The sequence below is a fragment of the Rhineura floridana genome, chromosome 18, assembly GCF_030035675.1.
Source record: "Rhineura floridana isolate rRhiFlo1 chromosome 18, rRhiFlo1.hap2, whole genome shotgun sequence".
NCBI classification, from domain to species: domain Eukaryota; kingdom Metazoa; phylum Chordata; class Lepidosauria; order Squamata; family Rhineuridae; genus Rhineura; species Rhineura floridana.
The window spans coordinates 26279463-26303668 of NC_084497.1; the positions used below are offsets into that span (position 1 = coordinate 26279463).

The 24206-nt window shown below is 46.1% G+C and overlaps 1 protein-coding gene across 4 annotated transcripts in view; it reads left to right on the forward strand.

Annotated features, from left to right (window-relative positions):
- Window positions 1–24206, forward strand: part of PLCH2 (phospholipase C eta 2) — a 309207-nt gene that overhangs the window by 181012 nt on the left and 103989 nt on the right. For all 4 annotated transcript variants that reach the window (XM_061601055.1, XM_061601057.1, XM_061601058.1 and 1 more), the window contains exons 3-5: window positions 8368–8514; window positions 10549–10792; window positions 12389–12518. In XM_061601055.1, coding sequence (XP_061457039.1) covers window positions 8368–8514; window positions 10549–10792; window positions 12389–12518 — 521 coding nt within the window. The remainder of the gene's footprint in view (window positions 1–8367; window positions 8515–10548; window positions 10793–12388; window positions 12519–24206) is intronic.

Consider the following 24206-nt stretch of genomic DNA (forward strand, 5'->3'; position numbering starts at 1 on the left):
TATTAATGACAGCTTTGTCTGTTTGTAGTTGTGGAGCGGGTTGCAGTCCCAGATTATCCTTGGCTGTAGTAGTTCTGCTTCCCCCCCCCAATTATTTACCAGTTATTGGAGAAGATCTTTCAAGAAGCTTGCGGTTTGGAACGTTTGACCTATAATTTAGTTAGCTTCCAACAACACTTTTAAGCAGAGGTCTTTCCCAGCCTGTATCTGCATTGGAATTAGTTTTAGATGTTTCAGTTGTTTTAGTGTTTGCGTGTTTGCCACTTCAGGAGGCTCCTTCGGAAGGAAGGTTGGGATATAAATGTTAGTAAATCATCATCATCACCACCACCATCATTGCAGTTTGGAATTAGCTACATGTTCATTCCTTGACACAGACTTTGTAAAATGTTGTCCTGCTTTCCTGGTGAACTTTCTGTGCACCTATGCTCCTTTCCCCAGTTTGCAGAAGGTCAACCGCTCCCCTGGTGCAATCTGTTTCATGTTTCTTGAGTCCTAGAGCAAAGTGGAGTGTCCTTCAGAATTTTCATTATGCTTTGTGGAAGGGGAAAGGCGACAGCTCAGTGGCAGAGCACCTGTCTTGCATGCAGAAGGTCACAGGTTCAATCCCTGGCATCTCCACGTATAGGCCTTGGAATAGTCCCTGTCTGAAATCCTAGAGAGCTGCTGCTGCTGAGTGGTAGACAGCACAGGGCGAGGTGGACCAATGATCTGACTCAGTATAAGGCAACTTCCTATCGGGGGCCATAGCTCAGTGCAGGAAAACTTTCCATCATGGGGGCCAGTTCACATCATGCATCGAGTCTCCGTTGGTCTGCCCTTCAATTGCTGCTGAAGGTGTAAACTCCCCTTTGTTGAAAAGGGAGGTATTTCTTATTCCATGGAAGTTGCTGCCAGAATAAGTGGTGATGGTCATTAGCTTGGATATCTTTCCAACAGGATTAGACAAATTTATGGAAGATGAGTCCTTATCAATGGCTTATTAGCCACAATGGCTGTATGGAACCTGCCACTGGATACCACTTAAGACATAGGAGCATAGGAAGTGGAGTCAGACCATTGGTCGTTCTAGCTCAGAATCCACAACAACCAACGGCACCCCCCCCCAGCGTTTCAAGCAGGGAGTTTCTCCCAGCTGTCCCTGGAGATGCTGGGGATTGACCCTAGGACCCTCTGCATGCAAAGCATATGCGCCACCACTGAACTATGGCAGGAAAGCATAAATGGGAGAAGGCTGCTTTGCCTTCATGTATATCCTGCTTGTGGGCTTCCCAGAGACATCGGGTTAGAATAACTGGGCGAGGTGGGCCTTTGCTCAGGTCCAACAGAGCTCTTCTTATGATGTTGCAGTCATCACACACTGGAGCGCTGGAGGCTGCTTCCTTAGGGCAGGCGGAGCACTGTCCCACCAACTTCAGTCTGCCCTCACCAGCCTGTCTTCATACTTACAATCAGTCCAGGGGGTGGCGGCGCTGGCTGTCAGCTTCCTCCTCCTGAGTCACAGTGTTGCCCTTGTAAAACACAGCAGAGATGAGGATGAAGACAAGTTTAGGATTTGTTGGTTCAGTCAGTCATTGGCTCTGGTGCCACCTACTGCTGGCCTCCTTGCCTTCCGCCCCACCAGTCCCAGTGGGCACCATCCCCCATTGCTTTACACTGAACATGTGTATGCCAACCAGTCTACTTGTAGCACACAGAGGAGGAAGTGTGGTATGCAGTCTTGAGGGCTATTTAACTTCTGTGATCATCTGTCCAGTATGAGGGCTGCTTAGGTGGCATCTGTTGTTTTTGTAAACAAAGTCGAGAGCAGCTATGACACTGTGTGTGTGTGTGTGTCTTCTTGGTCAAGGAAGAGTGTTTGGTGGACAGTACCAGGCACTGCCAGACAGTCCCTTCTGTGACGCTTGCCAGTGAAAGGGAATCAGTCTTTCAGTGTTGCTTAAGCTCTCTGTGCTAAGAAATGAAGCCAATTCAGCTTTGTTCCACTCAACCACTGGCGGAGGGAGGGGAGTTTGCCCAAAAGCTCAGCAGCTTAATATCTGTGAATATCTATTTTCCCCCAGTTAATGATTTCTCAATTTAGCAATATAAAATTAGAAGCAACAACAGATATTAGTGGTTAATAAATGGATGATCATTTCCATGTTCTCTGGTAACAGTCATAATAAAAATAACACCAACAACATAACCAAATAAGGCCACAATTGGGTGCTAAAGGTAAATCAGCATCCTCTAATGTTTTTAATTTCACTTACAAAAGAGCTCCAGATAGGGAGGTTGGAGAATTTGGACAAAAACAGAAGCGGGAGCAGAAATTGTTTGCTTCTTTGTCTTGTGTCCAAAACAGACATAGATCCGGCGAATGAAATCATTATTTGCTGTAATTGTTGCTTTCTGTCCACAAATGTTATGTAATTAGTTACTCCCATTCCTTTGCAATGTGTTTCTTCTGCATCAGAATGAACATTAAGACAATGTAACTAAGTTACATAATTTCACCAGAGCTGACAGCGAGACGGATCACATAATTTTGGGTAGAAGATGAACTGCAGCGAAATGGAAACAGTGCTGCATGCGATGAATACAGGGTAGAATGGAAAACGACGCCTTCTTACGTCACTGATTCCAGAAGGTTTTGATGTTAGGACATTACCAAGAATCTATGAAATATATTTGATATGCTTGCTGAAGGTCCCATGTTCAATCCCTGGCATCTCCAGATGGGGTCAGGAAAGACTCTGGTCTGAAATCTTGGAGAGCAGCTGCCAGTCAGTGCAAACAGTGCTGAGCTAGATGAGCCAATGGTCTCATTCAGCAGCTTCCTGTGTTGCAAGGACCATTGCTTTTAACATATCTGTTTCTGTCACACAAATGGCCCACAAGCCTTTCAGGAATCAATATAACGTAAACCTTGGACGAATGCTCCAGTAAACCTTTTCTGAACACCACCGGCATGACTCTGTTTTGCTATTCCTCTGGTCTTTAAAAACTTTTATCCTCTTCTGCTCCAAGGCAGATGGAGATGCAAGGAGGCCAATCCAAGGATTAGTAGCAGAAGAGAAGTTCTTTCTTGACCCCTGGAGACCCTGGAGGACTTTTACGTTCACCCTAGCAGGGGCAATGGCATGTCAGAAATCTCATGTGCCCTTATTTTTATGGGCCAATTTGCTTTCATTTTAACATGTGACACTGACTGAAAGCTTAAGGTGGGCTGTGGACATCAGCCTGAGGCGAGCCAGGAACCTTGGGAGTCAGGGATGCATCACAGGAACACAGAAACCTGCCTTCTAGTGAGGCAGACTATTGGTCCACCTAGCTCAGTGTTGTCGACACTGACTGGCAGCCGCTCTCCAGGGTTTCAGCCAGGCTGCATTCCCAGGCCTGCCTGGAGATGCTGGGGGTTGAATCTGGGACCTTCTGCAAAGCAGATGGTTTAACCAAAGGGGCAAACCAAGAGGCAACGTTGGCACACAAGCCAGAAGCAGCAGCATAGTGGCAAATTCAGAAGCGCAGGACCCCTTTGTGTTAGTCACAGCTATGCTCCCTCCCCGCTTTTTTTCGCTGCAGGGTTGAAAATGAGATCCTTGCTAATCGTGAAGAACCAATAAGCATGAAAGAGGAGAGTGTTAGCCCTGAGAAGACTCTTCTCAGCGTTTGACTCAACTCCTTTCTCTCTGGTTGGCTTCCATTAGCAGGACAGGACAAGGAAGCATGTTAGAAGACTCTTCTCAGTGGCTAACACACTCCCCTTTCATGCTAATTGGCTCGTAGGATGCTGGGGCCCTGTTCCCATAAAAGTAAGTGGCCTAAGACCCCCTGAAACCCCCCACGACTACACCCCTGGCCAGAAGCCATTGGGCCCTCTTGGAGAGGAAGGCTGAGAAAAGACTTCCTGTGTAGGTAAGGTCCTTGCCTAATCAAAGGATCTTCCTGGCTCTGGTGTGCTTCTAGTTGTTTGGGAAAGAGCCATAGTTCAGTGGTTAGAGCATCTGCTTTGCACACAGAAGGTCCCAGACTGAATCCCTGGTATCTCCAGTTAGCCCTGTCTGAAGCCCTGGAGAGCGTCTGCCCTTCTATATAGACAATCAGGGCCGGTGCCAGGCATGACTGGGCCCTTGGGCACCAGCCTGCCCCAGGCCTGCAACACCATAGTCTAACCTCCTCATACAGGCAGTGCAGGGCTAATAAGCCCACCTGCACATCCCACCTAACTCTCCTGTCCTTGTTAATTAAATGCATGCATGATTGCCATCAACCAAGATGGTGCCAGGGGCGTCAGCCCCTTAAGGAAGCCTCTCTGATGGCAGGCATTCACATGTAGGACGCATGTCATTCAGAGGGACGGGAGAGGTAGGTGGGGCATGCATGAGGACTTACTGAAGCCCACACTGACTGTATTGGACTGGTGCCTGGGAATTGACATTGTCTCAGATCACATAAAAATGGAGCGCTACCCTCCCACCCTTAGGAGGGACCCTTCAGGGGCCCCTCTGGGCTGCAGGGGCCCCTGGCCAGGGCCCAACCTGGCCACTCTCTGGCACCGGCCCTGTAGACAGTAATGAGCTCCATAGACCAATGCTAGGATTCAGTAGAATTCAGCTTCCTATGCTGCTATTAAGGGGCCAGAGCTGGCATCTCTAGGAAAGTCTGGAAATTTCCCCTGGCTGCCACCCTGGAGATCTGCTGGCAGTCAGTGCAGACCACACTCTGCTAGATATCTCAATGATCTGACTTGGCATAGGGCAGTTTCCATATTCCTCTGCTCTCTGCCTCCATCGCTTAACTCCCAGCTCCTGGCTTACCTGTGGCAGCTGCCACCATCTCAACCCTGGCAACCAGGAGTCTTGGCTGTTGTGGGATGCCAGTAATAAGAAATGAAAGCAGAGATGCTTTTAATGGGACGCTCTCTGTGTGAGCAAATTACCCCAAATTAGTAATGGCCACTTTGGAATCAGTGACTGATGGCATCGAGCTCACCAGAGTAATTTGGAAAGCATTGTTAAGGCTTCTTCGCCCTCTCCATCCTTTCGCCCTGCCTTCCCTTTGCTGTTTTTGTCCCGCACACAGAGCACTGATAGCGGTGAAAAAGTGTTATGTGAATCAATAGCCACATTATAACAATGACTCCTGAAAGTGAGAACTGACGTTCAGACCTTCTGGGGAGAAAAACAAAAACAAACCTCAGTTTTACAGTTTGCTATCAGGTAGTTTAGCCGTTAATACCAAGTCCCAAATCTCAAAGGTGAAAGATTAGAGTCGGAACAGTTCTTTGCAATGGATGCATTTGCAGCAGCTTCCGCAGTAACTGGTGATACTACTGAGAAACAGAAGGCTTATTCAGCCACTAACGGGATCACGTAGCGAGGGAAGAGCAGGATAGTGTTGCTGTCCCACCCCCTCCATTGTAGCCCAACCCCTTTCCTAGGGATGGAAAGATATGTCTGTTTCCGTTCTCTCAGTTCCTCATTTTTCCACTGTTAAATTCAGTTCTCTACATTTCTACAGGGATCTGCGATTATTTTATTTTTTTAATACTCATGAAAATTCTCCACCGTTTTAGTGTGAATTTCTCCAAATAAACACATCTTTGTAGGCAATTTTGACAAAGGTACACATTTTTGCAAGCCATTTTCATCATTTCATGCCTTTTTGCATGTTATTTTCACGCCTGTAATCATTTATATGCACACTGACCCCTAAGATATGCATTTTTGTAAATGTTGTTTAGTTGGTGAACTGCATCCCCAAATTCTAACAAATGTGGATTTCAAAGGATGGCTGTGTTTCGGTTCTCACTGATTCGGAAAGCGTGAATTTGATAAATTCTGCGAACTGCATTGAAATTCTCACCCATTCCTACCCCTTCCATGTGCCGGAGTCTAATTAGGGTGGAAGTGATGCTTGCCCCACCTCTCTCAGCCTGCCTGTACCTGCCTGCCTTCATACTTATGACCAGTGCAGTGGGTGGCCCTGCCTGTCAGCTTTATCCTTCATGGTCTCAGCATTTCCTCTTGCAGAACTCAGCAGGGAGGAGGACGGGGGCAAAACTCCAATGAATTAACTCTGCCTGTCATTGGCTCTGGCTTCATCTAGGGATGGGCTCTCTGCCTTCTGCCAAACACCAGCCACCACTGGTTGGAGAGCAAAGGTTTGCAGCAAAGAGTCTGCAGCACTTCGGTAGGCTCCCTGCATGATTTCAAACTCTGGCTTGTGCAGGATCCTGAATTGTGCAGGGGGGGTTGCGTAAGAGCTGAGCAGGTCCTGCAGATCTTCTGCAGGGGAAGTCACAATCCCATCTGCACCCACTTCCTCGTTTAATTCCAAGTGTGTGACGGATTTAATTCCTGAATACCAAATATGGATACAGACACCGTTAGGTAGTTGACATTTACAGTGTTTATCATCTGTGCTTTTGTCAATCCTTGTCCTGTCATTTTTAAAGCCATGAACAGAACTAGGTTGGAATGGTTCTTGTTCCAGCACTTTGTGCATCATCTTGGTCAGAAACGGCATAAACATTCCAGCTTCCTAGCCTGGAATTCTCTTTAACAACTGGCTGCCTCACTCTAAGATGCAGTTGTGACTCAAGTGTGCTATGTAACCATGCTGCTGTTAATTTTTAATGCCCTCCTTTCCATAAAAAAAAGTTCTAAAGGAATTTGTCCCAGTGTGCCTTCCTGATTTTTTTATAGAGTTACCAGAATGTTTACCGTAATTCATGTGGCCCAAATTATGTAATTATTTCCTGCCCTCTCTCTTTCTTTCTTTGTTTCTTATCTGAGTTTGAAGCTAATATAATGCTGATAAAGCAAGAGAGGAGGGATTGGCAGGGTTTGGGAAGGCAAAATGGGAAAATAATGCCATGTAGCTTCACCTGTGAGGTTGTTCCGACTTCAAGAGTCAGATAAGCTCAAGATAAGTTATACCAAGCAGAGTCTTAAGAGTAAACTTGCAAAATATTGGCAGAGGGACGGCAAAAGTTCCAGCACAGCCTTAACACCTCTGTGATGCTTGAGCAAATGGGATATATACTAAGATAGGGTTGAGGAACATTTGGGGGCTGAGGTCTGCATGATCACTAGAACCCTATGGGAACTTCATCATGGAGAATACAGGCTTTATTTCAGGATCTGTCAAAAAAATAAATAAATAGAGTTTAGTGACACCCTAAACATGTACTGATTTTTTGCCATGTTTTTTAAAAAAAATACATTGCAGTCCTCTTCATCAGATGCCAATGGTCAGGGAAGATGGAAATTATAGTCCAACAGGGGATCTGGAGGGCACCATGTTGGCTACCTCTGCAATAGGTCCTTGGAAGCTTCAGTATGTGTGTGCGCAAATGCATTAGGGATGGAAAGATCTGCCTGTTTTGACTCTCTCAGTTTCTCATTTTTCCAATGTTAAATTCAGTTCTCCACATTTCTACAGTGATCTGTGATTTTTTTTTAAAAAAAATCCTCATGAAAATTCACCATTTTAGTGTGAATTTCTCCAAATAGACACATTTTTGTTGGCAGTTTGAACAAAGGCACACATTTTTGCAAGCCATTTCATCATGTTGTGCCTTTTGGCATGTTATTTTTACTCATGTATTCATTTTTATTTATTTATTTATTTATTTATTATTTCAATTTATATACCGCCCTTAGCGAAATAGCTCTCAGGGCGGTGAACAAACAAAATAAAATACAATATAACATAATAAAAATACAAAAACATATACAAACAAACAACGAAAAGCACAGCAAAAACAAAATTTTATGCACACGTTCCCCTCATGTGCATTTTTGTAAATGTTGTTCAGTTAGCGAACTGCATCCCAAAATTCTAATAAATGCGAATTTTGAAAGATGGCTGTGTTTTGGTTCTCATACTGTTTCGGAAATTGCGAATTTGATAAATTCTGCTTGAAATGCGAACTGAATCAAACTCCTCACCCATCCCTAGTGTGCATGCACACATTCATTTCTTTAAGGAGTGAATGTCTAGGCTTATCACCCAAGAAATGGTTCAGATTATGTTCATAGGCTTCCCATAGTCATCTATGAGAACACAATCCTGAACTAGATGGGCCATTGGTTGTTATCAAATCTTTTGTCCTTACATTAAGGGCTCTTAAAACAGTTGAAAACTGAGCATAACTTCTGGTGGTCAATGGTGCTGGACTTCCTAACTTCTTTTTCTGCTTTCAACTCTTCTCTCTCCCTAAGCCCTTAGCGATGTCCATCCATAAGCATCTTATTGTCTTCATTGCATTTTGGCAAGACATCGTTTTAGTTAAAATAAACCTGGATGGGCTGGGTTGTTGTCATTTTTTTTGAAGCACCAGTGTGTTTATTCCTTTCCCTCTCTCTCTCTTTGTAGTGGAAAAATGCATGAGTTCCATGCAAGCCGGTACTCAGATGATCAAACTCCGAGGCAGTTCCAAAGGTCTTGTTCGCTTCTACTACCTGGACGAGCACAAGTCATGCATCCGCTGGAGACCCTCGCGAAAGAACGAAAAAGCCAAAAGTAAGGGTGTGGACTGTCGAGTGGATAGTCGCTAGGGATGTCGAAGAATTCTGGCAAAAACAGAAACGGGAGTGGAAATTGCCAATGTTTGGTAATGTCTGGAATGGAAATCAATGTAACGAATGCAACCAGTATTCGCTGTGTTTGCTTTCAGTCCATGAACGATGCATAATTATGTCTCCTTCCCCCATGAATAGGGTGGAGTAATGCCATGACAATGTAACTTAAGTATGTCACGTAACTGAGTAGAGTAATTTCACCACAGTGGACAGCAAGATGAATAATGTTAGGTTTTGGCGGAAGACAAACTGCAGCAGAAGAGAAACAGTGCTGCACGTGATGAACGCAGGGCAGAATGGAAAATGAGGCCTTCTTGCATCCCTAATGATGACTCCCAGCTACATTCTGTAAAAGCAATACTATACGGAGAGCACTTTATGCATTCTGCAGGAGCAAAGCGAGGTTTCTCTCTGGGTGTTGACCGAACGGGAATCCACAGCCAGTCCAGACTCCTAGTTGAGTGTGGTGAACATCCACATTTTGAGATGTACACTTAAAACAGCTTAAAACTGTAATGTGTGTGAGAGAGACCTTGAGTAACACAGTCCTTGGGTTTCCATAGGATAGTTGGATTCTCATTGGCCAAGCGTGTGTTTGGCCCCCAGTTGAACCCCTGGGACCTCCATTTTAAAAGACCTCTGTTGCCTTATGTGTCTGTAAATAGCCTTAGGACATATAACTGGAAGGCGATTCGCAAATTACTTGCTTACAATCATCACCACCATCACCTCTGAAAGCAGATTGCGGCATATAAAGCCTAGTGATCCATAAAAAGGTCTTGAAAGGGACCTTTGCAAAGTGTTGCATAAATCTTGTGCAAACAGAAGACCTTTACTGGGTATGCAGGTCATATTTGTCATGCAAAGCTATTCCACTAGATTGAAAGCATCCCTTCCGTGAGCAGATGAGGCTTTGTGCTAGCAGAAGGTCTAGCTTCCTGTGTTCCTGTAGCCTTTCAGTGTTAAAAGGATGCCTGGAATGTCTGCTGCTGACATAGGAAATGATGCTGTAGAGACATCTCCAACCACTGCATAAGGCAGGTCTGCACAGCTTGAACTCACCAAGCCAGTCGCAGCTCAGCAGTCATGCATTTCTGTCTGCCAGATGGCTACGTATATCTGACCCCAAATTGGGAGAGGGGAAAATTAAGGCCAGATGTCAAATGTGGGGTGGGAAGGAAAGAGTTTCTGTCTTCAAGAGTGACACTACACACATTCCACACATTTAAGCACATTTTTCCCTGCCAAGAATCCTGGTTATGCTTTAAACTGGATTCCTGCTTGAGCAGGAGATTGGACTCAATGGCTTTATAAGCCCCTTCCAACTCTACTATTCTATGATTCCATGATTCTATGAACTGTAGTTTCTTAAGGGTGCTGGGAATTGTAGCTCTGTGTGGAGTAAACTAAAGTTCCCTTGGATCTGGGGTGGGGAAGGAATGTCCCTTAAAGGTATGACATGTATGCACCTGATTCCAACAGTTGCATGCAGGGTTGTAGTTGTCCAGGGTCTCAGGGGGTCTTAGACCCCTTACTTTTCTGGGAGCAGGGTTCCAGCAGGATCCTTATGCCTCTAGCATCCTATGAGCCAATCAGCATGAAAGGGGAGTCTGTTGGCCACTGAAAAGAGTGTTCTAACATGCATCCTTGACTGGAGCCAATCAGAGTGAACGGAGGTGAGTCAGCTGCCGAGAAGACTCTTCTCAGTAGCTAACATGCTCCCCTTTCATGCTGAGTAGCTCCTAGGGACATCTGTTGTTGTGGGAGAAGGCATTAACAAGAATAGAGAAGCGGAATGCAGTATTCAAGCCTGGCCAGATTATTGTATAATCTTAGAAAGTTGTATAATCTTAGAAAGTGGTGTGGCTGTAACGATCATGAAGGGACCCCGTGGTTCTGAATTTGCCGCTGCACTAGAGGTTGCATGACTGCCAAGCAGCACCTCTTTATTTTCTCCTTTGCTTCATTCTTTCAGTCTCCATCGATTCGATCCAGGAGGTATGTGAAGGGAAACAGTCGGAGATTTTCCAGCGCTACGCAGATGGCAGCTTTGACCCCAACTGCTGCTTCAGCATCTACTATGGGGACCACATGGAGTCTCTTGACTTGGTGTCATCCAGCGGGGAGGAAGCGCGGACGTGGATCACCGGCCTCAAGTACCTGATGGCCGGGATTAGCGATGAGGACAGCCTGTCGAAACGGCAGAGGACTCGAGACCAGTATCCTTCAGCGGAGGGCAGGTTTGAATGGGTCCTTGGGCCAGATTTCACTAGTGACCACCCCCTTTTCTCCTCACTTCTGTTACTGCTTCCCATTCGCTTGCCCACGTCCTCCGGGCCCGATCCATGCCACCGACCAGAGGTAAAGGGGCAGAGCAAGTGGGAAATGCACCTTCCATTCCTTGCTCCTGTTTCTACCTCCTTTGCTGAGAGCAGGTGAACGGAGAGTGACACTGTATTGTTGGCTGAGCATTTTAGGAATTTTGTATTGCACATTTTTAATGTGGCTTTTCAATTGGCTTTATCCACTGGTAGTCTATTTTATTATGACGCTTTGCAATTTTGTTTCGTATAATGAGAAAAAAATGAAATGGAAATGGACTGCCTTCAAGTTGCTCCTGACTAATGGTGACCCCATGAATAGAGTTTTCATGGCAAGGGGTATTCAGAGGGGGTTTACCATTGCCTTCCTCTGAGGCTGAGAGGCAGTGACTGGCCCAAGGTCACCCAGTGAGCTTCAGGGCTGTGTGGGGATTCGAACCCTGGTCTCCCAGGTCATAGTCGAACACTCTAACCACTATGCCACACTGGCTCTCTGTTTCATATAAAGCGACTAACAAATGTAAATGAAACCAGTGATGATGGCGAGGAGGAGGAGGAACAGTAGGGCCTGAAGCTCTGGGGTTTGGCAGTGTGTCCCCTGCTAGGACCTGGGCCTCATCAGATGTCCAGTGATGCCAACTGCTGGCACTGGCCCAGGGGCGGGGTGGCTGGCACCCATTGGGGCTGGTATGGTGGAAGGCCGGCCAAGAACAGGTAGATCCAGCCAATGACTGGTGGAGCCAATTAACTCTTCTTCCCTGCTGAGTTCTACCAGGGCAAAAGACTTGGCCTTGACTTGGAACAAGACCAGTCTGAGAGGGACATGCATGACTGTCTTTCCTCCCCTTCAGACTAAGGAAGGGGAAGCATCAAAGCCAGGCTGACCGTCTAGACGAGTTGCAAGAAAGTCCGGCAGGCAGGCGAGGGCTGGCTGAGGTCAGACTGAGGTTGGTGGGGCGGTGTTCTGTTTGCCCTTTTACCAGAATCCTCTGCCCTGCAGGGTGGGTAACTGGAGCTGCTGGGCATGCTTTCCCTTTGACCTAACAAAGGAATCAATCCGTTTTTAAAATTGATGTCCGCAAACGCCTGCAGTGTGTTCTGCTGGAGTTGGTGAAGAAGGAACGCTGCTTAGGGGCAGGGCAACTCCTTGGGAATGTTCGAATCCCCAACCCCATCGTCTCCAGCTAAAGGTTCTCAGATAGCTAGGAAGGACCTCCCTCTGCCCCCCCCTAATCTTGAGGAGCTGCAAACAGGGCTATGCAAGATGGGAGGAGTGGCCTACCAATGAAAGGCAGCTTCTTACAGCCTGATGAGTGGACGATCCTTCAGAAAACTTGACCTGATTTGTCTTCCTAACTGGCGCTTTGTAGTTTTTTTAATCCTTTGATGTTGGTAGTCCCTGGGAAGGAGTCCCTTGTGTCATTCAGCCTCATCTCCCCTTGGCTTGCTCTGACAGACTTCCACCTCCTCTCTTTCCTTGACTCCTTGCTAAATGTGGTTGAAGCAAACCTTCGACGAAGCAGATAAAAATGGCGACGGCAGCCTGAGCATTAACGAGGTGCTGCAGCTCATGCACAAACTGAACGTCAACCTGCCCCGGCAGAAAGTCAAGCAGATGTTCAAGGTAAGGCACGCCGCTCGCTGCTGCATCTTAGCATGGGAGACTACAGCACTCCGGGGCATCAGCCCCCAACAGAAACGCTTCCCTGACTGCTTATTTTCCCGTTGGGCTCTCCATAATGCTGCAGACCCTGAATTTTCTTGTACATTGTTAGCATGTGAGCCACACAATGGCTACAGAGGGCACAACCTTCAGGCCCTGCAGCACCCCCCTTGGAGGTGTTTAGTTTCCAGAATTGCATCTATCTATCTATCTATCTATCTATCTATCTATCTATCTATCTATCTATCTATCTATCTATCTATCTGTCTGTCTGTCTGTCTGTCTGTCTGTCTGTCTGTCTGTCTGTCTGTCTGTCTGTCTGTCTGTCTGTCTGTCTGTCTGTCTGTCTGTCTGTCTGTCTGTCTCTGTCTGTCTGTCTGTCTGTCTGTCTGTCTGTCTGTCTGTCTGTCTGTCTCTGTCTGTCTGTCTGTCTGTCTGTCTAATTTTTGATCCATGACATTTTTTAATATGTGTTTACTCACATACCTGTTCTTCCCTATTTCTTTAATAATTTGCCCGTTTGGGGTTGTGTTAAACTAAATCTTACTCAGAGCAGATCCACTGAAAACAGTACATGACATTAATTGCAACGGGTTTACTTTGAGTGGGATTAACATTGGAGACAACCTTTTTTATTATTTAAATGTCCAGATGAAAACATGCGTTTCAATAATTCTTTGAAACACATTTTCTCTTAAAATGTGTCTGTCTAAATGTATCTTTTTGCTCAAATAGGCATATATTCGGATAGGATGTTTTGTTTTCGTTTCAGGCAAGCGATGTGTCAAAACATTTGGGAAGTTTAAAAAGCCTGTTGGTGTGCTGTTTATGAAGGTCTAGGTCAATTAACATCTGTTTACATATTTTTTAAAATAAGTATGCTAATTACCTTGTCATACACCATAATTACTCTTGATTTATCTGTATGGCCCTTGTTAACCCTTGGGGTGCCACATTCTGGAGTACATGCAGGATCTCATTGTCAAAAGATCCTAAATAAAGGGTGTCAGGGGTTGCAAAGGAGAACTGGAAGCTTGCATGCAAACGACACCGCTCAAAGCAAGCCAGTGGATAGCTAGAATCTGATCTGCACAATAGGCCAAGGCAGGTGGATCAGGCCAGCTTATATCAGAATTCACAAAGATCAAATTCCTCAAGCATCTCTAAACTGGGCTGGCTTAGCAGCGACAAAGCTCAAGATGATAACACAACTATGATTCAAGGTCTGGGAGAGAACCCTACCTAAAACCTTGGAGAGCTGCTGCTGGTCAGTGCAAACAAAACTGAGCTAGATGAATGAATGGTCTCACTCAGTATAAGGCAGCTTTCTATGAGGGGAAGGGCTTTAGCTTAGTAGCAGAGCATGTGCTTGGCATGCAGAATGCCTCAAGTTCAATACCCAGAATCTCCAGGTAAGGCTGGGAAGGTCTCCTGCTTAAAACGACAGAGTTTTATGGCCCTTCCCCACTCCAGGAACAAAGGAAATGCCTTATATTGAGTCAGACAAATTGGTCCATCTAGCTCAGTATTGTCCGCACTGACTGACAGCCGCTCTCCAGGGTGTCAGGCAGAGAGTGTCTCCCGGCCCTACCTGGCGATGCTGGGGACTGAACCTGGCACCAATTTTCATGCAAAGCTGATGCTCTGCTTCCTTCCAACTCTATGATTCTATGATTTTGAGCTATGGCTCTTTTGCCTTTCATAGTGACAGGCTCTGCATTTTTGGCGGGTGGGTGCGGGAAGGAAATCCGCCATCAGACATGCAGGGGTCTGTCTCTGCAGCTTGCCTTTGCATTTTGGCTCTGACCTATTTTATAACTGAACCAGGGAAGAATTCAAGCGGCAATGTGCGGCACTCTTCAAACCGTCTACCTGTGCGCTCCGCAGTGCTGCCGGGAATTCGGTCAGGGAGGCTTTTGTGGCAGGCGGATGTGCGTGTGGCTTTTGTAGTGCGCAGGTAGCCTCGAAAGCAGTTCCCCCGCGTCAGCAGAATCTAAAAGGGTTGTTGGCACTGACAAAAATGCCAGGGAAGGAAAAGCATAATCTCCCCTCCTAAAAAGCCTAAATCTGCCATCGTTTGTCCAGGTAAAGATGCGGCATTCTGGAAGCTGTCTGTGCATGTGTGCGTGCTGAGACTCAAAGGAGAAGGATTTCTCTTGAATGGCAGTTTTCACTTTTCCCAAAGCTGCTTGAGCCTGCTGCTGTGGATCCTCTTCGACTGATTTTCTTAAAAAGCAGAGTTTCAACAGCTTTGCCTGACTTATTGGTTTTCTTTTGGTTTTGCTTCTAAAGCTTATTGGAGATACTGACTTTAAGAGCAAATAAGAACTGGATTTGTTCCTCAGGTCCAGGGGCCAAATGCAGCTCTATCTGGCCCTCAGGGTGTTAGACCCTTCTCTAGTGATTTTACCTGGCTGGGATGTGTCCTCAAACGTTGATGCTGCCTCTTGCTGGCTGGGATGGAGAGGGGAGTGTGTTTGGCCACACCCACCACTGGCATGCAGCCCCTGGAAGTTGCCCATGAAGGAATGTGGCCCCCACGCTGAGAAAGATTCCCCACCCCACCCCACCCCTGCCCTAGCCCGTGCTGCCCTGGGCTCCTTTGGAAGAAGGTGCGAGATATCCATTCAGTAAATAAATGTGGGCAATCTGCGGCCCTGGCCTCATTTGGTGTGGCCCCTGGCCCTTTCCAAAGCGGCCCATTGTTCCATCCCATCAGAATTCCTTCCTCTTTCTTCCTCCCCTTTTCTTGCCTCTCTGGCTGCTCAACTGAAAGAGCAGAAAGGAAGCTAAAGAGGAGAGTTTGCAAGAGCCTGGTATCTTTATTGTGTAGGTTTCTCTCATAATTCCTACTCTGCAATCCGAGGACTCTTTGCCAGTGTCTCCATCTGCCTTGAGTTCCAAAGGGACCACCCACAATCCTGCCTGTCAAGAAGAAAAGCGCGGTAGGGCTGTTTTGTCCCTAGTCCCGCATCAGGAGGGATGGGGAGAAGTTCGATTCAGTTTGCATCTCGTTTGCTGGTCTTTGGCCATAATAAATTAATCAATTTGTTTGCATCTCAAGCCAAATCTGTCAGATTTGAATTTTCCGAAACCACATGAGAACTGAAACATGGCCATCCTTTGAAATTTGCACTTAATCTGAATTTTGCGATGCAGTTAAGCAACGTTTACAAAAATGCGTTAAATTAGGGGAAAATATGCATACAAACGACTATGTTAGTGAAAATAACGTACAAAGGTGCATTATATTTGGAAGAATTGCTTGCAAGCATGTGTATGTTAGTCAAAACTGCATGCAAAAATATGTTTGTTGGGAGACGTTTGCCCTAAAATGGGGAAGAATTTTCATAAGGATTTAAGCAACCCCCCCCCCACACACAAATTGCTGCAGAAGTGTGGAGAACTTAATTTAAGATTGGAAAAATGGGAAACAGAGAAATGAAACCGAGAGATCTTCCCATCCCTCCACGTCAGGGTTTGTGCCAGAGTCCACAGTTTCTTCTTCCATCCTGGCTCCACTCAACCATCCGGCATATTCCAGCTGAGCGTGTAGTATAGACCCACAGAGGCTGTATCTACACTTGGCCGGACTTCAGAGACACCTAAGAGGATTTTTATTCCAACCTCAGCTGTCAGTGCTCTGACGGAAAAGCACTGGCAGAGTGCTGGGTGGGAGATGAACATCTTGCAGGGAGCAGGATCATATGCAAGAGGCACGTGTCCACACGCGCTTTGGGACAGTTTTTTCTCTTGGATCTGACTCTTATTTTTATATATATATAATTTCACATTAAAAAGAAAAGAAAAAGTGTGAAAAGGAAGGGGTGGAAAAAGTTTACATAACGATAGCGTCCTATATTGAGAGAGAATTATATGGAGAAATATCTGTTCCTTTTTCATTCCATAGTTGGACAAAGAAGGCCCATCTCTCAATACATTTATCTTGCTGGTTGTTGCTTACAGCTTTCATTTCGTAACTTTGTCGTCACAGCTATCAAGGGTCCCTCTCGGTAGTTCCACCGTCCTCAGAGGTTCAAGGGGGTGGTGGCCCGGGGGTGAACATTCTCTGTGGCAGCCTCTAAGTTGTGGAATTCCCTCCCCACAGAGGTGCGCCTGGCACCTTCACTGTACAATATTCGACGCTTGCTGAAGATGCATCTCTTCACCCTGGCTTTCAACACTTGAGATGTATGTTTTTAGGACCCTGTCTCGTTGTGAGTGTAGCTTGTTTAAAACTGTTTTCATAATGCATTTTATATTGTTGTGGCCTGCCCTGGGACCTGCTGGTGTAGGGCTGGTAGTAAATTTAATCATCGTCGTCATTGCCCAGTTTTTTCTCAATCACTCTGTGATGGCTGGAGGGTTTTTGCTTTTCCATTGTGGAGCTATATGGCTTTTAGAGCCTGTTAATAGGCTGACTCCTGGCCTGCCTTTCTCCCGGCTCTCGGGGTTGTCATAAGAACATAAGAGCCCTGCTAGATTGGACCAAGGGTCCATGTGCTTTGGCATCCTGTCTCCCATAGTGGCCAACCAGATCACTATAGGAAGTCCACATGCAGGGTGTGAAGGCAACAGCCCTGTCTGGCTGTTTCCCCACACCAACTGTTATTCAGAGCTAGACTGCCACTGAACCTGGAGGTTCTGCATTGCCATTGTGGCTAGTAGCCATTGGGAAACTTATCTTCCCTGAATCCGTCTCATCCTTATTTATTTATTGAATAGATTTATATTGCACACCTTCCTCCAAAGGAGCCCAGGGTGGCAAACATGTCAATGCTAAAACAATATAATTAATACTTCAAAAAAAAAACACAGTTAAAAACAGCCTTCTAAAAACAGTTTAAAAATCCTGAAAGCAATCGCTTACTATCAACCTAATAAATTCAGAGTTGCCAAGGACAGGACTTTCAGCTATCAAATGCCCAGGTAAACAGGAACGTTTTTAAATTTCTCCTAAAAATTAGTAGTGAGGGAGACTGAGACACTTCACTAAAGAGGGTGTTCCATGAATGGGGGATCGGCACTGAGAAGTCAGTGGCCAGTCGTCATATTTTATAGCAGCGGGTTCCATTAGTTAGCTATTAGCATTATTTACAGCCTTGTGCATTTGTATCCTCTAGAGGCATATGGTTGTATACAATGCTAGTCACAGCACATCCATTAAAATTAATGGCCACGACTCATTTAGGTTTATTAACTTCAGTGGTTCTACTCTGAGTGAAACTTAGTTGAATATAACCCTAAAAACTGCACATCCTTTTGGGAGCTCCAGTTCTGCAAAGAACACTGGATCCACTCTGCCACCTACTTGAGGAAGGGCACGATAGCTGGATCCCCTGGTCTTGACAACCTCGGGATGTGTCTTGGTCATTCAGGAGAGGTCCACTTCCCATCACATCCTGTTACCAGTTGTGGTCATCTCTGATGCTTTAGAGCAGGAGTAGTTCATGTGCTGAACCTGGCCCACCAAGCTGTGGAGGAACATAGGAAGCTTACACATACCCTTGGTCCATCTAGCTCAGTAATGTCAACACTGACTGGCAGCAGCTGTCCAAGGTTTCAGAGGACACTCCCAGCCCTATGTGGAGATTCCAGGGATTGAACCTGGGACCTTCAGATGCTCTGCCGCTGCGCTACGCCTGTTCCCTCAACACACAGGGACATAGGAAGCTGCCTTATTCAAGTCAGACCATTGGTCCATCTAGCTCAGTACTATAGACACTGACTGGCAGCAGCTCTCCAGGATTTCAGGCAGGGGACACTCCTATTTGGAGATTCTGGGGATTGAACCTGGGACCTCCTGCATGCAAAGCAGGTGTTCTGTCACTGAACTACAGCCCTTTCCATTAAAGAAAAAGTAAGATTCCAGTCCTCATGGCTCAAAATGAAGAGCTGTTAAATATGAATATAGGATGCTGCCTTATACTGAGTCAAGCCATTGGGCCTATCTAGCTCAGTCTTGTTTGCACTGACTGGTGATGCTCTTCGGGATTTCAGATGGGAACAATACCAGCCCTACCTAGGCATGCTGGGGATTGATTCTTGGACCTTCTGTATGCAAAGTGTGTATTTTAACACTGAGTTAAAACAGCCCTTCTTCAAGTCTGTTGCAAGCTCTCTCTCTCTCCCCTTCTTAATTTCTGCTATTGTATCAAATACCTGCCTTACAGAGTTAGCAGCATGGAAAACTAAATATAAAAGCCATTAAAATCTGGAGATTAAAAAAGGAAATTCCTTTATCTGCAAAAAGAAACAGTGAGGGGAGGTGGGAACAAGAATTAAATGAAGAAACCAGAGGAACAGATATATGGATTATCACTAAGTGTGCATTAGAGCCTTTCAAATTAGCACCATCAGTTCTCTAAAAGTGACTTTTTAGGTTGCCTGGGAAAGGAGAATGTATATTTTCCCTATAAAAAACACTTGCGAATAATCCATGGCCATCCATACTGAAGCTGAATTGATGCTTTGCAGCAGTATTTTCCTGAAGTTTCTGTGCATATCTGTTTACGATCGATCGCCAAGCCAGATTCTGATAGGGAAAACAATTTGTTTTGGCAATTTGTCCTGCATATCAGATAAGCTCAAATCTGAGGTGAGCTGCAAACGACTTATGGCGACCCTATGAATCAGTGACCTCCAATAGCATCTACATCCCTAGATAGACCATGTGAAACCAAAGAGTTGGAAGGGTTCTTGGAGGTCATCTAGACCAAACCCCTTCTCAATTGGCTCTACAAAGCAGGTTGCAGTATCCCTGACCGATAGATGTCCAGCATCTGCTTAGATATCTCTAGTGAAGGAGAGCTTATCCCTTTAAACGTTCTGAAATTATATATGCAGCTGTTGCATGGGGTTTATTGTCACTCCATGCCTTAAACGAACAGAGAGCAAGTCCCCCTGAGAGCAATGGGGTTTGATGAGATTCCATCTCTCCCGGGGGAATTGTACAGGAAAAAAATGGCTGCCCCCAGTGTTGGCTGCCCCTTGGAATCCACAGAAGAATCCACCAGAGTGCAGATTCTGAACATAAGGACATAAGAAAGGCCTGCTGGATCAGGCCAGTGGACCATCTAGTCAAGCATCCTGTTCTCACAGTGGCCAAGCAGATGCTCATTATGGAAAGCCCACAAGCAGGACCTGAGCACAAGAGCATGCTGCCTCCAACCATGAAGTGGACCATTGATCCAATTCAGGTCAAGATCTGCCTAGACTGGATCCGGTGAGTCCACTCCGGAATCTGAGTAAGCCACATTCCTGCTCCATCCCTAGGGACCAGTAGCCATGATGGAAGAATAAGAGCTGTATCCAATGTTTGTCCTACTCAGGTGGGCTTCAGTTAGAAAGTTAGGAATAATAGTCTGAGTAGGACTATTATTTGTTAAATTTATGTCCCATCCTTCCTCCCAGTAGGAGCCCAGGACGGCAACTAACATTGGATACAAACCAGGAGGCAGGATTGAGGAATAAGCCAGAAGTCAGGGCCATAAAATAACCAAGAATACAGGAACATGACAGTGCTTAGGAAGACCTCAAGGCACAAGCAAGGCTCAGCTGGAACAGGAAGGCCATTTATGCTCCTTCCTGCCGAAGGGAAGCCAGGAGCCAGCCTAGGTAGGTGGAGTCAGTCCAGACAGAGCGTGAGAGAACTTCCCTACACAGCTTCCACCTGTAGTTCAGGGGCTCACTGCATGAGGCAGCTGTCCCTCGACCCCAGCAGCTTCTGACAGGGAAATACTTTGGCCAGAGGCTCTAGACATTACATATCTTTATTACGATTGAAGATCAGCAATGAAAATACAATACAATCAGCTGGATATCGGAATAGCAGTAAAACGCAAATTAACAGCGAAGGCTGATTAAAAAATTAGTCCTGGAATGTTATAAAAGAATCAGAGTGGAAGGGAGTCGGGCTGGTCCGCAGCGCACAGTTCCTTTCTGCGAACCGTAGCGGCTACACAGAATGAGGCGACCTTTGCAGTAATCCGAGGATCCCGATCCGCCAATAAACGTCGCAGAAACTCAGAACTAGGATAGAGATTAGCTAAAATTGGGAAAATAAACTGGTGGCGAAGGTTAGAATAGAAAGGGCAACACAGCAATACATGACACTCCGACTCCACCTCCTCAGCACCACAGGGGCAGGTTCGTTCAGAATGTGGGACACCCTTATATCTGCCCTCCTATAGTGCTGAAGGAAGAACATTGAATCGTGCCAGGATAAATGCTCTCCTGAATTTTGGGGAAGATAGGTTCGAAATATAGGAGGCGGGGACAAAGGGTTTCATATTAATGTGGCTTAAGGAGTAGACAGCAGCCAAGCACTGGTTGTTGTGGAGTTCAATGTCTCTAAGGCGTTGATTGATTGTTGTTTTGGCCCTCATATACCCTAGGGCCCCTATCGCTGGCAGCGAGAAGCCAAGAGATTCTAATTTGTTGGACAGCGTCCGCTTCCATTGAGACTGGAAGGGATCTTCTAGAGTTAAAGGGGCCAATCCTGTGGGTATGAATAGTAACTTCAGCCAATAGCTGAACAGAGGCTCTAGAGAGCTGCTGCCAGTCAGAGTAGACAGTATTTGGCTAGATGGACCAATGGCTTCACACGACATAAAGCAGCTTCATATGCTCGTAGGATCCGTGTGCCAGAATGGTGCCGCCCTGAAGGAAGACAGCAGCAGATTATGTAACTAGGTTTGCATCAGCTGAGTGCCGCTGTCCATGGTGCTGATTCATTAGAGAAGTCAGCGGACGTTTTAAAAATGACAGCTTTTATGACAGCAGGCTAAAAAGGGAGGGAATGAAAGCAGTATTTGGTGTCATAGATGCCCAAAGCGCATGTTTCCAATTTGTGATGACATGCGCGGACTTGTCCATTGAACAGAGCTGCTGGCTCTGGAAGTAAGTGAGGCATGTAGAAAAAGCCCAGTTTAAGCTCCTCCGAGTCCTTTTTTGCTGAGTTAACTTGTTGAATCCGCTGCTGCAAGATACAGTCGAGGCCATGAATTTAGATGGTTTTTCAAAAACTGAGATTCATGGTGCACAGGCTGATTTTGAGGAAAAAGATCCATGAAAGCTCATGGAACCTCTGCGCTCCGAGCCACATGCTCCTGAATGTTGGAGTCTCTAACTGTCATGCGGAAGATCCCAGGAATCGCAGCAGGGTCAGGAGGCCACGATCCATTGTACACCTACTTTTAAACATTCCAGAAAAGCTCACAACCGGTGCATGGCACAAACGTGAGCTGTGCGGGAAGCCTTCTTGACCAGGCCACCATGCCAGTGGTGGGTTTTTCTGACACATCCTCTCTGTGTGTCACACTGTCATAAATGCAGAATATTCCTGTTTATACTATATTGCTGCTCCCTGTTATCCTGCATGATTCCCAGCTGTGGCTGGGAAACGGAATGATCTCTTCTGGACTTTTTCAAACAATTTTTTAATTAAATAAAGGGGCAGCCCTGTCTTTTCACACATTATGCTCTTTCCCCAAAGCAAAACAGTGCCAGGTGACAAATGGCAGCAAAGCAACCTACAGTCCCCCTCCCCAAGCAATGAAGAAGTCTTTATGTTAGGGACCAGGAGTCAGATCCCTCTTCCCCAGTTGATGGTGGTGAGGACTCCAAACCTGAAGGGGATCGGCCTGCTGAATGAGTAGCAGCAGGGCACCTTGCTCAAGGAGGGGGAAATGGTTTCCACTGAATGGAAACCATTTCTCCTTCCCTGTGCTGGTCCTTTTAACCCTCCAGTTTCAGAGGTTTAAAGGAACAGTGCTGGGCTGCTTGTAAAGGGCTTTGCAAGCCACTCCATGCTGCTCCTTTAGGGCGTTTAAAGGAGGCATGCAGGGCAGATTGCAACGCCCTTTCGGAAGCCACTTCGTGCTGCTCTGTATTGCTATCAATTGCAGTGGGTCTACTCTGAGTAGGACTAGCATTTGATACAACCCATTCTATCTTATCTTTCCTCCTAAGGAGCTGAGGATAGTATCTGTAGCATGTTGTAGGGCTGGGACTGGGAAGACCTGGGTTCGAATCCTGGCTCAGGCCACAAACCTCACTGGGTAAAATGTTGAACCAGTTGTATGGATGAATGAATGAAGTCTTTATTGTTCAGAGCCATAGGCTACCACAATTAAACAGATATAAAAAGAAGATACAAAATACATATTCAGAACAGATCATATTGCAATAAAACACAGTCCAACAACTTAGAGTGGAAAAGCAGCGGTACAAATAAAAATTTCCTCTCCTGAGAGGAAGGTACCCTGGCCCACCCCATCTCTTAATGTGTAGATACTATGGTCAGACTAGTTGTATTCTCTCAGGCTGTGACCAACTTCAGAGGCCTGTTGTGAGGATACAATAGAAAGGCGGTGAGATGCTCCTTGAGCAAAGTGCAGGGTAAAGGATATAATCTTATTTTTAAAAATCCATTATTTTCTCTCCTCATAACAACCCTGCAAGGTTAGACAGCAAGTGACTGAATGTAACTAGTGAGCTTCACAGCTGAGTAGGGTCTTGAACTCGTGTCTCCCAGGACCAAGCTCAACCATCTAGCCAGCACCACACTGGTTCTCCAACTGCTGGGTTGGGATCGGACAAGAAGATCTTCATCTAAAGGCTGCCTGCCGTCTTTATGAAGATGTATCAAATGAGTCAAGATCAAGTGGGAGAGAGATAACCACTACTGACTTGCAGAGGTCACAGGGGGTGGCCTTGGGGGGGTGGGAGAGAACTACTGCCCCACCAGTGCATCCGACAGCCTGTCTTCCTAGGTAGCATTATTTGTACAAGTGGCCCTTCAGCTGAGCCAACAACTCCCGGCTACCTTTTTTGTGTTGCCCAGATTTACAGCTTGTTACTGTTTCACCAGATCAAGTGTCTGAATTGCCAATGGCCCTGAAGGAGGGGGCACTTAATTCTCTCTGCTTTGGGGCACTTGACCCTTCGCTTTACTCTTCCTGTTAACAGCTGCTCCATTTTAATTGAAACTTCAGTAAGGCAAAGCTGCAGACCGCAGCATGGCTGCCGCGTTCAAAACTGTGCTCTCCGGTTGGGAGGAGATGATGCTCTCTGTCTCTTCTGGATGAATGGCTTTTTTTTCCATTTCGCCCTCGGGCCCCGCGTTTATTGAGTCTGCTTGGTCTTCTCTGGTGGAATGCGCTGTGGTTTCACTCGCTTAGCGGAGGGAGCTTTGCGTACGTTTGGCTTTTTTGATTTCTTTTCCATGGACTGAGGGCTTCTTTAGGAGCCGAGGGAGGGGCTGTTGGTGAATCGGTTTTGACATTTTTAAAAGTTGGCCTCTTTTGATGGTGTGCTTTCCTCCCCCCCATCTTCTGTGTAAGATCCTTGATATCATTTTTGTAATGCGCAAGCTTGAACAAGCCCTCTGAGCTGGTTTATTTAGTTATTTATTTATTGTTGAGTTGGTGGAAACTTGCTTGCTTGTCTGTCTGTCTGTCTATACCACTTGGGACCAGGATACATGAAAAACCGTCTTACCCCTTATATACCCAGTCGATCACTGCACTCTGCAGCAGATACCATCTTATCAGGAGGTCCGTTCTGCACAACATAGGAAACGGACCTTTAGTGTGGTGGCACCTACCCTGCGGAACTCCCTCCCCTTAAATATTAGGCAGGCTTCAT